The sequence below is a fragment of the Phalacrocorax carbo genome, chromosome 5 (assembly GCF_963921805.1).
Source record: "Phalacrocorax carbo chromosome 5, bPhaCar2.1, whole genome shotgun sequence".
NCBI classification, from domain to species: Eukaryota; Metazoa; Chordata; class Aves; order Suliformes; family Phalacrocoracidae; genus Phalacrocorax; species Phalacrocorax carbo.
Window position 1 is genome coordinate 66,086,918 of NC_087517.1, and position 16,841 is coordinate 66,103,758.

At 42.5% G+C, this 16,841-nt stretch overlaps 1 protein-coding gene across 6 annotated transcripts in view; it reads right to left on the bottom strand.

Moving 5' to 3' along the window:
* GAS2 (growth arrest specific 2) overlaps positions 1 to 13,558 on the bottom strand; it is a 98,452-nt gene extending 84,894 nt beyond the window's left edge. Inside the window, exons 1-2 of one of the 6 annotated variants that reach the window (XM_064452847.1) lie at positions 13,392 to 13,558; positions 3,173 to 3,334 (exon numbers count right to left, since the gene is read on the bottom strand). In XM_064452847.1, the coding sequence (XP_064308917.1) occupies positions 3,173 to 3,314 (142 nt within the window). In that variant the 5' untranslated portion in view covers positions 3,315 to 3,334; positions 13,392 to 13,558. The other 5 variants (XM_064452848.1, XM_064452852.1, XM_064452851.1 and 2 more) reach the window with 5 other exon arrangements.
* Positions 13,559 to 16,841: the final 3,283 nt, after the last annotated feature.

Sequence of the window (16,841 nt, forward strand, 5' to 3'; positions counted from 1 at the left end):
CCAACCACCGTAACGCTGATGTGCCCCACTCTAAGAATGCTACAATGTACAATATTGTATGAGTCAGTCCCACCTGACATATCAATTTCATCTGCAATGTCCTTTTTCCAGCCCCCAGAATACAGGCAGCTAAAATCTATTCAGCAATGGAGCTGTAATGACAAACCATCCTCTCAGAAGCTCCAAGTTTCTCTGACATGGATCCAAAAATAATTAGCAAAACACATACAAAAGTACTAGTGATTACCAAACAAAGCCACAACAATGTCCACGCTAAATTAGAATAAAATGTCCAAAGTCTCAGGGTTAAAAGTTCTTACAGCATTATTTTCCAGCTGCACTATGTATCTCACTCTTCCAATTCGTCACTTGGGTAAGGTCAAATTCTAGTTATGCCTCATTTCCATCTAATATCAAAACCCTTCATTCACAGTACAAAGTGCAATATTCTTTTCATGTTTTCCAATTTGTAATTTCGAACCCTCACCAGGCTTTGCTGCTGCAAAACTGTCACCATTTTAACTTCCAGTAACGCTGTGTAGGACATGTTTGCCTCTCCACAGAAGTTTCTAAAAATGCCATCCGTTGATCAAAATATCTCAAAGAGGTTCAGCCCTATTCTTGCCTTAAGTACTTGCTATTATCTTTAAAAAAATCTACATTTATTTGAAAAGATTATATGTCCTTGTTGAGTTACAATACAAATGAATGAACAAAATATAGATTAAACAAAACATGAACCAACATGGCAAGAATTGAATGAAGTGTGTATTAATTTTCTTCATAAATTGATAAAACCTACTGTGTTAGAACTGGCATACAGACACTTACAACGAGGCCACACAAGTTATAGCACAGGGCAAACTAGGGTGTGAATACACAGAATATTATCTGCTCTGTGTTATCAGCACACCCATGCATGTGAATATCCACTGACCATTAATGCAAAGTACATCATTTCTCCCATGGAGGAAAAACACCCCACAACAAACAAATTTTAAAAAATAAATTTTTTAAAAAGTCTTGCATATCCTTTTATCCTCTTGGATGCTGAAAAGTGAGAGAATACAAACAGGTTTTTACAACAAGGCAACTGCAGCATGCTATAAATTCATACCTATTTTATCTTACAGCAACATGCTCATGTGTCCCTCCTCTCATTAAAGTTAACCTAAATTATACAGTAATTATAACCAAATTTGAGTTCTGAGTTAATATATTTATATGACTCTTAATTACTTTAATTCAGTTACACATAATTTATTTTGAATGTGAATTTTAACTTAATTGAATTATGAATTTGAATAACAATGTCTACACAGGAATTCAAAGCAGTTTAACAAATCACTGTAATTTCTGTTCTTCCAGACAAACTCTCAGAAAAGAAGAGCCTGGTGTCACAAGGTGTGGGGGAACACATTAAGCAAATGAACTGTGTATGCTGCTTAATTGAAAGAAGGCTGTGCCCATTTAGTTCTGCAGTGCAGAGTTTGGTGTCCATATGAAAAATCAGATTTTTAATTATAGTTGGCATTTCAGAACCTCCTGCTGGTCGCTACTTTCTTGCTAAAAAGGTGACCTCATTCCTAAACTTGTCACTGTGAGCACTCTGTTATGAACTGCAAACAAGCTTCTATTTGTTTTAGAGCAGCTCACTAAAACTTCATTGTTTGAAACATTTAAACAACATATTAAGTTCTTAATGGAATGTGCTGCTTCTGATTCAAAAACCAGTCTTTGGATTGCTGGCTTGTGCTAATTGGAATGAAAAGTCAGGGTTTCTGGATTTTCTTCTGGTATTGCCTAGACAACTTTATATTCAAAACTCACTGATTTAAATGGAAGTACCACACAAAGACGTAATTTAAACAAGTGCTACTTTTGCAGTTGTGGATTCATACCCATTCCAGCTCTAAAATGAGTATCGCCTACTGGGAAAATACTGCGTTCTTGCACTCTACTAACACTCTATTTACTGACTACACCCCTCTCATCATAGGGATACTTCCCTTCCTCTTAAAAAAGAGGCAATAAAGCAATGTAGAACGTGCAGATGAAAGGCACTAGATATACTCTCTCTTTGTGTGATATCACTGAGACGGTTCAGCTACAGCATTTGCTGGGACAAGACGCTGCCTACATCTCACCAGAACAGACTTCCAAAAAAAGTAAAACAAACAAAAAAACCTACACACAGCAAAATTTAAAAACACCCATCTAAATTTTCCTCCCAAATAACATCAACAAAAGTTTCATGTAAACATCACCTCCTCTGAAACCTTTTCTCCTCTTTGCTTAATGAGAGGAACTGCTGGCATGTTTCCTTTAGGATGAGGTATTGTGTAAGTCATGTATTACTTCGGTAGAATCCTTTGGACTTACAGAGATCACACAAAAGCCATTTTCCCCTGAATGCTCTCAACAAACAACATACTATTTCCTGGCTCATAGTTTCTAAATTCCACCTTCCTGAATGAGTCGTACATCCCAAAGAACTGTCTCTCTCCTTCCTGCCAGGGACATACTCTCATTCACTTCTCTTCATGTGTACCCGATTTTTTTCTTGGCTTTTGGTTTGCATCCTCTTTCATCAACAATATGTTTTGGCTTCACACACCATGATGTACAGCTGCCATCAGTAAATCCCCAGGTCCCAGCTGCAGCCCCTAGGTCAGACCCCTCTACGCACAAGCTTCCACAAGTCTTAGCATGCATTGCCTTGGGCGGCAATTATCAATCACTGGACTGCTTGGTCAGCAAAGAACCATTCAACGGTTCCTTCCGTTCAAGACAGTTGGCACACCCGTACTCTTCAGGAGGCCTACCAATAAAAATGAGAGTCACAGCTGATGGCAGTAATTAGCACCATTCAGCTTAATGGCATTAATAGAGAAAGCACATGCAAAAGAACATTTAAAGGGAAATTTGAGGAAAAATAAACATGAACTGAATAATAAAGTTCAATTACACTACTCACAGAGACACTGCGGATGCAAATTACTCATTAGCTTTTCTGACCTTGCTAACAGTTGCACTATGTGCAGGTAGCTACCTAGTCATAACTACCTTTATTTTTCAAACGCAGAGAAGTCTGAAGTACTGAATTCCCAGCTAACAGTGTATAGAGTTCTCTTACTGCCCAGTATCTTCTTCCCTTCTTATTTTATCTTACCCAGTAGGTTTGTGAGCCAGAGGGCCAAATCCTCTTTCATCGGCAACAAGTTGGCCTCATGTCTACTTGCAAGCCACTGACTGTATTGATGCATATCAGAGAGGCCAGGCCCACGTGCCTTCGGGCTCAGAGCAGTGCACATCGCTTATCCGCTTGTGGTACCTGTTTTATTATATTAAAAAAAAGAACAAAGAAAAAAGAAAAAGAAGAGAAAGAAGTACTTCATTATATCAAATAAAGTTTTGCAGGTTCCGTTTTTAGAATTGTACAAGATAAAAACAGTAACTATGATACTAAGAAACTAAATGTCAGACAAACATGTGGATCTAACATGAATACAACATTGATGACTGAAGTTTTGTTTTGTTAATGGATCACATTGCAAGTGATTAAATCATACAGATAAACGTCAACTTCATTTGTACTCACCAAGCTACACATGTTGCCAACACATAACCAAATATTCTGCAAGGAATGATTAAAATCAAATCAAAATAAACATTTTACACAAGGCTAACAACTCACTAAAGTGCCTGATCCAACATCCATTCAAAATAAATGGAAAGCTTCAGAGGTTTCTGGATCAGGCCCAAGAAAAACACAGGAACAACTCAGTTATGCTACTACAGCAAACTTATGAACAATTAACAAATGCAGTTACCAAATGGAATCAGTCTATTCTACAGCTTTAGAATAATTACAGAAAAAAAAAACCACTCCAAATATATTGGCTGAATAGCATTATTTCTTCATAAAGCAGCACCAGAGCTTGTGCTGGTCACCCACACTTCCCACTTCCACCTTCTTTACAAGTACTCCTCTGCTTCAGTGACGACTTACTGAAACTTTAGTTTCAGGTAAGACAATACGTCATGTGTTAAATATTAGTTCAATGTTCCGAGCCTTGCAGCAGCCAGAGACGTTAGGCCCGCTGGACCTGTATCTCTGCTCCTGAAGGACTAATTCCCCCATCTGTGCCAGAAGCGTGCTAAGGAAAGGAGGTTATTTTTCTCTCTGAAAAGAAACTCAGACCTGGACCCTAATGCTTGTAGCAATGAGCTGGGATACTTTCTTGCCCGGCAGGCTGTAGCCTGCTGAAAGCCCAGTCACACCAACTAGCAGTCACAAGGTCTCACGTAGGTGGCACTAGGCAGACACGATGTGGAGGTGGGAGGTCCGTAAGGATTAGTTCTTTGCCTGTTGTCAACCAGCTGATCCACGCCGACTGTGGTTACACGTCAGCTGGCTTCAGCTTACGATGCCCGGCAAACACTGGTCCTTTCTGTCCTTTGCATACCTTTCAAGTCAGGTAAGAGGTAACGGTGACTTCAAAAACAACCACAAAAAAGAAAAATTTGTTACACCATTCCACTGTGTCCTGGAATAACAGGAACACTGAAGACAATTCCTTTGCCAAAAAAAGGAAAAAGTTTACTGAATGTAAAAAGAAATTGCCTTTCCATAAAATTGTGCTGTAACCGACATTTCCAAATTTATGAAATGCTATGTGGGATATTTTAATACTTACATGAAAATACTCCAGCATTTTTTAACCATATCATAGGTAACTAAACTCCTTGTTCGCAAAAACGGCTGCTCAAGCCCTTTTTGAGTATACCCCAAGTCCTGAAGTTTGGCTTGCCCTTGGGACGGACACTGCTCTCACTACACACATCCTTCTTACCAAAATTAGACAATTTTTTCAGTTCGGGAAAGGGGAAAATAGGCATAAAAAAGACTTTATTCCCTTGTACAAATACACATTTCTGAATTATCAGTAGATTTTACATGCTTCTAACAAAAGAAATCCTTATGTATCAAAGTTCCTTTGAAAGTAGAGGCGTTTAAGGCAGATTACTAAAGTATGGAATTTAAGCACAGCTCCATTCTGAAAACTGACTTTGTAAAAGTGTCAACTAGGATTTATGGTTTCCTGGTTGATTAAATCCAAGTCATACCTGTTCATTTGGGGCATGGTGCAAGGGAGTGGAGGGAGACAAATCAGGCTGTTAGCTATGCAAAAATCAATCTGGAATGTCACTCTCAAAATAGCTTCCCTTGGACTAGATGATACCAACAGCTAAGGAATTACAATGACAGTGTATTTAAAGTTGCTCTAAATCACTCAGAAACCACAATTTAGTGCTTCAAATCACTTCTTCATTTTGGATGGAAACAGAGGCAAGACGGATAATTGACACCACCTTGTCTTCAAAGGTTATATGGGAAAAATCAAGTATAAATCTCTCTGCCATATACTTTCCTTCCAGAAAAAAGCCTTAAAATAATTTTTCAGACTGATTTATGAAGTCTATAAACTCTACTGATATGGTAAGAACCAGAACTGAAAACTAGTTTATTGTCTTGAATCAGCTCTGAAATTATATCAGTAAAAAGTAATGAAGATTCTCATTCCTGAATGTTCACTTCATATACAATACACAAATAAAGCAAAGTAAAAATACATCAAAATTGGCATCGATTTTTCAGTTTATTAACACCTATATGTATCTAAAGACTTCAGAAACAAAATCCTGCAGTTTGTTTCTTTTGACATATGGATTGGAAAAATATACCTGAAAAAAGCAGCGCCATTGTACTAAAGGAACCAGTTAGACACTGCACCTCTTCACTGCAAGTAATTTCAGAGTTCGTATGTGCTTTGAGGAAGGGGTTAGACTAGATGGCCCCTGGAGGTCCCTTCCAACCTAAATTATTCTGTAATCTTCTATTTCAAGGATGCACACGGAAATACTCGTCACGGGACCCTGCGCAGTGCCTGCCCTGCTGGGAGTACAGCACACGGCACACACACTGAGCTGGGTTGTGTTGGGAGGAAAACTACGGGGACACCACCCTTTTCATTCACCTCAGGAAAGGTCCACCTACCTTGTCACTTCCAAGACCACGTATATGAAGTGCCCTATGAAACTTGGAGCTAATTAATAACAAACAACCCTTTAATATGCCTGACAGCCAGCCAGCCAGCCAGATACGAAATGGGCTGCTGCCACTGGTGGGGCTGAAGTAATTCTAAGGTCTAGAGTTGCACTTCTTTAAGACTAGTGAAATGAGAGAGAAGGCTTCTGGAACAGCCACATGGAGGCAGTTTGGGTTTCCCCATCAGCCTGTGAAATGAGCACTGCAGTCTGTTTGGACTTCAGGCTGATCTCTGTGAAGGTGCAGAGCACAGAATTCAGGGATTTGAGATGTTCCTTCCGCCTGTGTCTAAGATACAGGGCTATCTTTAAATATATTTCAAACTGACCTACCTCTTGTTTCACAGAGGTCAGCAACCAGGCCGTGTAAAGGACTGAGATTCACTGAAGGAAGAAACGTGGGAAAACAAAGAGCTTTGATTCTGGAAGATGCATGGGTGCTTCATTTTCATAGTAACTGTGGTAGTAAGAAGAGAGCAGATCCACAGACAAGGAGGGTATTCTGAGTTTAAGGTAGTTTTAATAGAACACAGGTTCTCAGAACAGGAAACTAGGAAAGATGGGGAAAGACAGCCGACAAAAATCTCTGAAATCTGAAAATTTATCAGGTATCTCTATACTGGGACAGGTCTGCCTGAAATAGTAGCCCTGAATTAACAATAACCTGTGGGTTAATTTGTGAAGCAGGTACACAAAGTGAGGACTGCAGAATGAGGAAGTTAATACTGATGAAGAGCCTCCACTGAGAAAAGTCCTGAAGAATCACAGATGAGTCACATACAACCCAACCGTTTTCTTTAATTTCATTTCTGAAACAAACAGATTTTCCCCTTCCCTGCTAATTCTCTGAAAACCTCCCCTACACTTCAGTAAAATACTGTGTTAGAATCAAAGCAACAAAATTCCTACCTTGGATTTTTAAAATTAAAAGAAAAAAAAAAAAAAAGGTCAGCCTTCAAGATGCAGAGCGCAATTTGTTACCTGGAGCTCCCATCGCAAATTCTACAAGTCATATCAATGGTCAGTTATCAAACTGCAAGCATCAGAAGTTACCAAAATCTTAATTATTCTTTATGGAAACACTGACCACTACTGAACTTCTACATTTAACTTAAGCCTCCATGATAATTCAGTTAAAATACTCATCTACTTCATCAACTGTAATAGCCCTATTAACTATTAAAACTTCCTGACATGCTAGCCAGGACCTGTGAGGAAGCTGAACTGAGTTAGGTGAAGGTGACAGTAGCTGGGTTCTGAGCTCCTTCACGACCCCTTCAAAGATTCCACCTGTAGTCAAGGCCAGGCTCATGATTCTTTGCTCAGATACCATCAACTTCCCTCCTTAAAACATCTCTAACATATTTATTTTCTGGTGAGCTGGGGAAAAGTTTCTTGACAATTTGGTAGTGAGGAATTTGGTCAGAAGACAGACCTAACTTGCCACAGAGGTAGACAGTAGCATTCAAGGATACATCACCAGAGCTGAGGCAAGCCTCGCTGCCTCCAACAACTATTTCATCTTTTTCTTTTGGCAGACATAAGGTATGAACCAAGTAGCCAAAAAATATTGGTTTTCTCCATCTCACTACTTTCTAACAGCAACATCAAATCATCACATATAAAGTTCTCTAAAACCAGCCAACGCAAACACGTCAAATATTTTATAGAATGTTACACTTCTCTATAAACTGTTGAGGCTGATGTGAGATACGCACAAGCATTTTCAAAACTTACCTCTAAACACTTTGTTCCTCAAAAAGCAACTTCTTCCCCTTACTATTCTGAAGGCAGGCAAGGCCTTTAACTACTTTTCATTCTGTTTTGTTACAGATCATATTTATGCAACACAGCCCTTTTTTCCATCTCTCTCAATAAGAGGACGACATCTCAAATTCTTAGACTAATTGTCTAGCTGAAGAATTCAGTGTGGGATAGTTTACAGTACACCCAGTGACATGTAAGGGATTCAACACACTAAAAGGTTATATTGCTCTCTGCTTCCTTCTACCAAACAGGGAAGTTTTTATTTTGCTTTACAGTAGCACATTTAGTCTTCTGTGTATCGTAGCTCACTGTTTGTACGTTGCCAGCAGCGTAACTTACACTGTCTGCTGATTGTTGTCAGTGATCATCAGGTGAAAGCAATGAGAATCAAACAAGTCATCTTCTGTAATTCCACTGGCTTTTGTTGGGGTTAACTGGTAGAACAAAAGGATTCAAGAGTGATACACTCTGTACTCAAAACACACAGGAGGTTTAATCCAGAAAGTAAAACTGGCTGCACAATTAGGCACTCGCGGATCCCTGGACTCAATTCCATTTCCTATTTCAGCCACCTTCGTTACCCACAAAATTGCGATAGTAGTACTCCTCAACCAAAATAAAGTATAATCAGGAGGAAAAAAATTATTCTATATAGTAAAAATGCATGTATAAAAGTGTGTGTGTATACATAGATATACATACACAGCAAATACACATGCCCCACCCTGTGAATTAATCGTACAAAACATTAAGTTTTTACCCCAAATCACCCACCCAGTTCCAGCACACGTACCTAATGACTTATACTGCGTAGCTGCTGGTTGTGCAGTGCTCTCCGTATTATACAAGTTTCATTGTCACTTCAGCCTTATTCCTAATTACAGTGTGCATCTGTTCTCAAAAGGAGGCTTGAACCACTCCTTTTAACTTGCTCCTAGACACAATCCTTCCAGGTCAGGAATGAAGAAATCTTGCTGGGTGACTTGCTCTTTATGACTTGGTTTAAGAATTAGCATAGAAATTAAGCATCCGGCAAAATAAGCTTTTTTTTATATTCAGTTAGAAAAGAATAAAAAGAATAACGAAGTCTATGGAGGTGGAAAAAAAATGATGAAGCAAATGCAGAACTCTGTTTAGAGATCATTCAAATCATCTCTGATGCAAAGGTCCTACGTGATGTCCCCTTTGCACCAAACCAGCTTGACTGTGACACTGTGCAACAGACAGCTGGTTTGGCCCCCCAGGTACTATCGCCTAACAGGCAACCTAACTGGCTCTGCTCCGTGAGCAGCCAAACCAGAGTCACCCAGGGCTGCAGATTTGCACGTATGCCAATTCAGTGGCTTGGTTGCTCTACAAAGCTGGAACTGGAACAGAAGATGGCATAACTCTGCCTTGGACACCGGGTTCAAAGACTCTATTTCATAAAATCTTCACAGAATTAAATATGCAGGCTCTAAGCTTGCGCAGTGAGGTCTCTTATAATATGATTGAGGAAGCACATTAGCTATCAGTTGTAGAAAAAACAAAACATCACGCACGCAACTGTGCAATAGCTTCACTGTAAGTGGCAGAGAGAGCAGACAGCAACTTAGACCAGAGCAGCAATAGTTTCCTCTGAAGGAACTGGAACTGGAGCACTAGACTGCACATTGGCTTTGACAGAGGGGTATCGGCTATAACTGCAGACAATCTCCTGCTGTCTTAGAGAGAAGGTAATGCTATTGGAAAGCAGCCATCCTGGAAAGAGAGGAGACAGAGGATCAAAAGCCAGAACAGAGCTCATGAGTATCTGGCAAGGGTCTCTGCTGGATCTCCCTGCTAGTTCTAATCACCTCAAGCAGATGGAAAAGAACAAAACTTTTGAAACTTTACTGAAGTTTAAGTGGGCTGTGTGAAGCATTCACTTACTGTAACTGCACGTTGGGCGCAAAAGAGGCTTAAAGAAAAGATTCAATGTTCATAAACAGATTAAGTTGCAGCAACAAAACACACATTTGTGCAAGCAGATTTGTGCAAGGCTGCCCACAATCTGGGGCTCTTACTTGCAATCAGCGCTTTCCCATAAGCAAGTGCCAGCTTTACACACGTAGCACGTCCAAGTATAAATACATTCAAATTTGACAACCAATTTCAGTCTTCCTGCCTCAGTGTTCGCATATTTTTCAGTTTTGGAGAGTATATGATTAGTCCACAGGCTAAAGGCTGCTCTTGTTTTTCCACCCCCTCACCCACATACATACACATGTGTATACACACACATATACGCAGAAAGGGGGGGGTGGGGGAGAAGATATATGAATGTCTTCCTTTGAGAGCCTCAGAGGTAACTAACAACTTCTGTAATTGATATTTTTACTGTCAGGAAACCGTTCCCTACGGTGAGATCTGCTAGACAGTGGAATAATTTCCCCAAGCGAAACCATGAAAACTCCCCTACTTGAAATCCTTAAAGTGGACTAAAAGAAGCAGTAGGAAAAAACACGGAGACCTGCCGCTCACTGATAGACATTACCCAGTCAACCTTTACCACCTGCAATTTCCAGTTTACTATGGAAGAGTAATTAATCTCATTTTGCCCTTTTACATATGCAAAAACACACACAACCACTTTTGAAGCGATTCTGCTACCACACTGCAGAGCTCCTCGTCAAGAGCTATGACAGAGCTTTCCCTTCTGCAAGAAACAACAGGTCACTCTCATCTGCATCATCCTAAATGCATGTATCTGTAATCTTAGTTTTCTCACTACCATAAACAAGCAGACAAAACATAAGCTCACAAACGCAGCAAGCATATTTTTGTAAGGAAATTCAATTTTTCTAGTTATTTTATTATCCTTATAAACTATACCACAACCAATTTAGCCCAAGGTTTCTGGAGCTTTCCCAGATTAACTTGGAGCATACTGTACATGTTAGGAGCAGGGGGAGGGGCACTGGAGGGAAACCACCATCTGAAACTCATTAATCAATTAGAATTTTTAAGGGCTTACATCAAAATGTGATCTACACTGATAAAGTAAACTTTAATCACAAGAAGCCTTCGTCCTTTACGTTATGAATATACGTGTTACAAATGTGTGCAGTACTTTGAGGGGAGGGCAGAGAAGCTGGCACAAGAGCTTATGGATACTTCAGACCTGTAAGGCCCTTGGTCTGAGGCCAGGCCAAAACGAAGTTAACCACACACAAAAATCTGAGCTAATCATTGGAAGCCTAGACATTTTCAGGACGATGCCTAGTAGAAAAAAATATTGCTGCCTTGATAATGCCTCCTCTACAATAAGGAACACAAAAAGTCCTTCTCACACAGACCAAAACAAAGCTTTAGGAATGTTCAATATCTCCTTGCTCATAAAATTGTAACTTCTGGAAACAGCCCGATTCCTAACTCTGTCCAAAAACTTTCAAGTTGACTTCTCTCTACCTAGATCTTACTGTATGTTTTTCTGCTTGTCTAAGCAAAATGGCCATTAAAAATCAGTACAAAAGTTTCAACCTCCACCAATTAGAAAAGGAAATAAAAATTTAAATTAACATCTCACATCTTACAAGGAGCATAAGCGTGTCTCTTGCTGCAAGCACACTGTGCAGACAGTATTACAAGCTGACTCCCAATCATCAGCTTTGCTTTTAATTAAAGTTCAATCTCCAAATCCTGTCCTGAAATTGGCATGAAGCTTAACTGAGAGGTGTAAAGTAGCATCAAAGAGGTACTTTGGGTAGCAAGTGTGCCAGTTTAAATAAAACTGTGGGTAAAATACATAAAGTGACCAAATGAGGTTGTAGCCTAAAGTCAGGAGGAGCTAAAAACTTGAGGGTAGTACTGACCTTCCTCACTTCACACCTCCAGCTAGGTTTGGTTGGGGTTCCAACCAGGGTACCCCGGTATAATGCTGATCAGATGGCTTATGGTACCATGTGATATAAATTTAGGAATGTCAGCTAATTTCCTATTAAATCATAATCAACATCACAAAACCATCATAAAACCATTACACTTGGCACAACATCTACTCCACAGTGAAGAAACCATTTATAATCTAATGTACGTGGAAACTGAAGAATAGGGCAGGTTTTTGCTCATTTTTAATTTCAAAGTAACTTCAGAAGTGTGCTGGAAGTGCTCTGGGGGGCAAGGCATCCTTCCTGGTGCCCCGAGAGCCCATCTCCCCTGGGAGCACCCAAAGGCAGCGCGGCCCGTGGGCTCAGCAGGCACACAGCACTGCAGCGGGGTGCTGCCCGCAGTCCCAGGGAAGGAAGGCAGCAGTCTTCACTTCACAGGATCCCAGACTGGTGGGGGTTGGAAGGCACCTCTGGAGATCATCCCGTCCAACCCCCCTGCTTGAGCAGGCACAGCCAGAGCAGGGGCACAGAACCGCGTCTAGGCGGGGTGTGAATGTCTCCAGGGAAGGGACCCCACAGCCTCCCTGGGCAGCCTGTGCCCCTGCTCTGGCACCCGCACTTCTTACTAGTAAAGCACTGGTGAGGGAACGGAGCCCTCTTGAAGTCAAACTCTGCCCTCCTGAGATCTACATCCAGAGCCTGAAGAGGAAAGCAAGAACGGGGACGGCAGGCTTTTGGCAGGAGAGGACTCTCTCTCAACCCCCTTGCCCTCGGGGCAGCGGGGGGGGGGCAGGCGGGAGCTCCGCGGAGCAGCCCCCGCACGGCGGCGGGGCTCGGCCCCCTCCCACCCCGCCGCTCGCATTTCCCACCACGCAAACGCCCAGACCCCGTCCTCCTCTCCCTCCTCTCGCACCCCCGGGCAGCCCAAGGCTCAGGGGTTTGGGCAGAGGGCGCACAGCCAGTAGGAGCTACCCGAAAGATAGGCTGGAAACGCGCACGCCGTCCCGCAAAGAGATACCCCCCCACCCGCGCGTCCTTCCCGCAGCGCTGCGGGGCCCGGCAGCATCCCCTCCCCACCCACCGCTCCGCTCTCACCGCCGCCGAGCCCGGCTCTGCGCCGCGCCGGGATGCGTCTGTGCTCCTCGGGGCCCCTCCGCGGGAAGGCTGAGCTAATGGCTCTGCCATGAGCGCTGGAAGCGCTGCTCCCAGCTCTGCCCCTCGGGGGCAGGACCATGCAAACCCGCCAGTGACCCCCGGGCTGGCCCCGGGTGACCCGCACCGCTCGTGGGTCTCCCCCGCACACCCACGCACGCTCTCGTTCCGCCTCTGTGATGCTTTCCAGCTCCGCACAGCCAGAGAGCGGGAGAAAGCAAAAAAGAACCACAAACCCCCGCAAGCAGAACGCAGCCCCCGCGGGACCCCCGCCACGCCACGCGGGGAAGGAAACAAAAGCACCCACTCCGCAGCGACCGGCCGCCGGGCGAAGCTCACCTTCCCGCTTCGCTCCCCGGCCCCTTTCTCTTTAAATTCGAAGGCAGCCGGCGAGACACGCGAAACGCCCTCAATTTAAAGGAGCCCGTGTTGGGGGGCTCCGCCGTGGGGCCGGCAGTGAGCCCCGCCGCCGGGGCGGGCGGGCGGGCAGGGGGGGAGCGCTCCCGCACTCACCGGCCGCCCGCCGGCCCGCTGAGCCTCCCGCCTCCGGCCGCCGCGTCCCCCCGCGCTGAGCTGAGCAGACCGGCAGCAGCCGCGCTGCCGCTCTTCATACTTCTGTCCGCTCGGCTCGGTGCTCTCGTTGGGAAAGCCTGCCTTTTTTTTTTTTTTTTAACCTTCTTTTTTCCCCCCCCTCCTTCTCCCCCCCCCCCCCCCCCGACACCGATTTCCGATATCGCCGCAGTCCGCACAGGCTGAACGGAAGTTTAATACTTACTTTTTTTCAGAGGGACGGCAAATGCAGTTCACACTGATTTACCCTTGAAATGCTGAGATATTGTATTACAGCCTTTGGCAGCAAGCTGGTGCTTGGGTCCGCCGCTCTTTTATTATTGTTACTCCCTTTCCAAGGCTCTTGGTTGTGGACGGGAAGGAAAAAAAAAAGAAGAGAAAGGAAAATTTCACATCCAAGAGAAAACTCTCTTTTTCTTTGACTAGTTGTCTCTGGAATTTTTTAACACTTAACAGCACCCCTTTTAATGGTCACTTTCTTTTTCTCCTAGCTAAAGGAACGTCTTGGGGGACTCAGCTTTATCGCATATTTCTCCAAAACAATTTCATGCCACCCTGGAGTCTATTTTGAACAAAAACACCATTTCATGCTGTTTCTGCTGTTCAGAAATTAACCATTCTTATACTACACGTTCAGAAGAGCAGCAGGTAGAGGCTTTGCTTGTCCTCGTACGCCGGTGCTCCGCTCACCAATCTAGCTCCTGGCACACCTTTATTGCAGCCGTTTAATTCTCACCTTCTTTCATTTTTGTGCCATTTTGCTATTTTGTTCCAAGCCAGGGACAACCTTCTCCAACTGTTGTTTATTCACTTATTCCCTGCACCGAGAAGCCCCTTTAGTGAATTCAATAGCGGGAAACAGATGTTCAGACTTCTGCTGCTCTTAGTGCATGGATGTAGATTGTCTTGTTGAGTTTCCTAATCATATCATGTTATCACTTTCCATAAGAGCGCTCCAGTCAGACAGCACACTTTTTTTTTTTCCCTTTCACAATGTATATCTCATAATTAAATTGCTCTAGCCAAAGCACATTATGTAGAATTATACTGAAAGGACTGTTTTAACCTGATTGCTGAAAAGCACATCAAGCTGACCTGTATTTTTTATTTGAGTTCACTTCTTTGTACTCTGATCTGCTGGGAAAACTCGATTTGCACAATTAATGCCGGGCTATTTCTGAATAATTGCACTGTAAGCAAATTCCTGTTCTCCGAGGAACAGACGTTCATTTCTAGCCAATCAGAATAGACACGTATTTTGCTATTTATTGTATTCCTATACTCATATTATGCCATTCTGATGGACTATTAACTGCTGTGATGAGTGCTATGCAAATGAGAGCATTTCATCAGCGTGCTGAAGTATGTAAGTATGATGAGCTCTAGCCATGTACTATGTGAGTAACAGCACAGATGTAAGTGAACTCCTAGTTTTATTCTGGTTAGCAAAATCTGGATGCCCCTGAGAAGGATGGTGTTCTTTGGCTCATTCAAAATCTCGATCAGGGGAATAAAAAAATATATATGAAAAAAAGCCCTCAAATTCCACACTGGGGTGGAGCAGGTGGTGAGCTGATGAGCAGATTCCTGTATGCACTTAACTACCTTACAGAGGTTTTATCTGACCTTGAGAAAGATTCTTTTCAAAATAACGAGCAGCAATTTAAATCCATTTTATGCGTCACTTCAATATAAAAACAAGCTTGAGGTGAGACCAATTCAGCTAAGGTGTCCTCTGTCCTTAGAAGTCCTGCCACTTTATAGAGAAGTTGAAAAACATTCCCCTAAGCAGCAGTTACGTCTCCAGTAAAGGCTTGTCAAGGTTCACGTGTACTCTTGAAATTACAAGATTCCTACTAAGTTTAGGAGCAATTCCACATAGGGAGTTAAGCCGAGGCTTTTCCAGGTGTCATGCCATAAATCTTATTTGTGCATTTGCATAGGTACCAGTGGGAAGGGCTGAAAAGGCAGCCATAAGATTTTTAAGCCAAAGTTGGGTGTGCACTGCTTGATATGTCCAGTTTGTACCAAAGAATCATCTAACATCAGCTGATAGGAGAAGATTTATTATCTGTATGCAACAAGTCCTACCTTTTATTATTTCAGTCCTTAGTTTCTTACCGTCACTTCATAAAGAATTGGCAGTAGACTAGCAATATGCAACGCCCAGTGCAGCGGTTAAAAAAAAACCAAAAAACTGAAGGTTAGATCCAATCTTATACAAGCAAGACTGAGCAGAACACAGTGCCAAGCGTGCGTCTGAAATGTACATTACCAAAATGCTATGGAAGCTTCAGTAGTGACACCACAGTTACGAATGCACTGCGATTCACACTCCGAGCAGGACTGCTTTTCTTTCACACTCAAACTTTAGCATTTGGCTTTCAGGTTTGACACTAACTTTGGAGCCGCAGCACAAATAAATTTCATACGTAAGGTTATTTCAACACCATCCTTGCTAACCTTTGTAGAGAAAATACATAAAAGTGTTGTTGTTTTCTTCGCTACTCCTCTACATAAACGATCTTAGCACCCCAGACTTTCAACTTCCAGTGTCCACATGTCCTGAAAATATTTCTGAGACAGCCTACTTTCCACCGGATAAGAGGATGAGTGGGCATAGGAATAAATGATGATTTGAAGACAGAAGAGAGAAGGGAGGGAGGAGTCACAGCAAGGAAGGTAAAGCTTGCTTGGAAGTCATATGGGCATGCAGGAAGCCTGAGCAAAATTATTACCCTGACTAGGACAAAATGGGTAATATTAACAATAGGAAGGGAATGTTAACTCTCAGAAGAAATAAATGTGTGTAGTTGGCTGAGATGCAGCAAATCCTATCTAAAGACGTCATAAACTTTTATGATATGGGACAACATTTCAGGCTTAAAGATTCTTAAAGATTTACTCTAAGTTGGTTGCCCATGATAAATCTTGACGCATAGATAATTTGAGATGAAATTCTGGAGCATGGCGTCTGCAAGGACGATCACGACCCATTTTAATCCATTAAATTCTTCAGCACTTCTCTAAAATTGTCTTATGATCACCATCTCTGGTGATCTGCAGATGCTGCATCGTTCTGTGGCATTATCAGGATTTTCTTAAGAAGGTACCTTGCAGGTCACATACAAATGGGGAGAGAAAATTACCTAGATCAATGGGTTATCAATGCCCAGAGAGCTGAGACAGCAGGCACTAAAGGGGATGAAGAAAAGGGAGCACTAGAGGGAGAATGTAGAGAGAAGGTTGAAGTTCTCAGTGGGCAGGCACAGGCCTCTGGTCTGGCTTATCTCTAGATCACACTTTCCTGGGGATTTTCTAAATTTCCTAAATACCCCTTCTTCAGTACGTAATTACTGTCACAACTGACCAGTATAACCGGAGGTAAATACA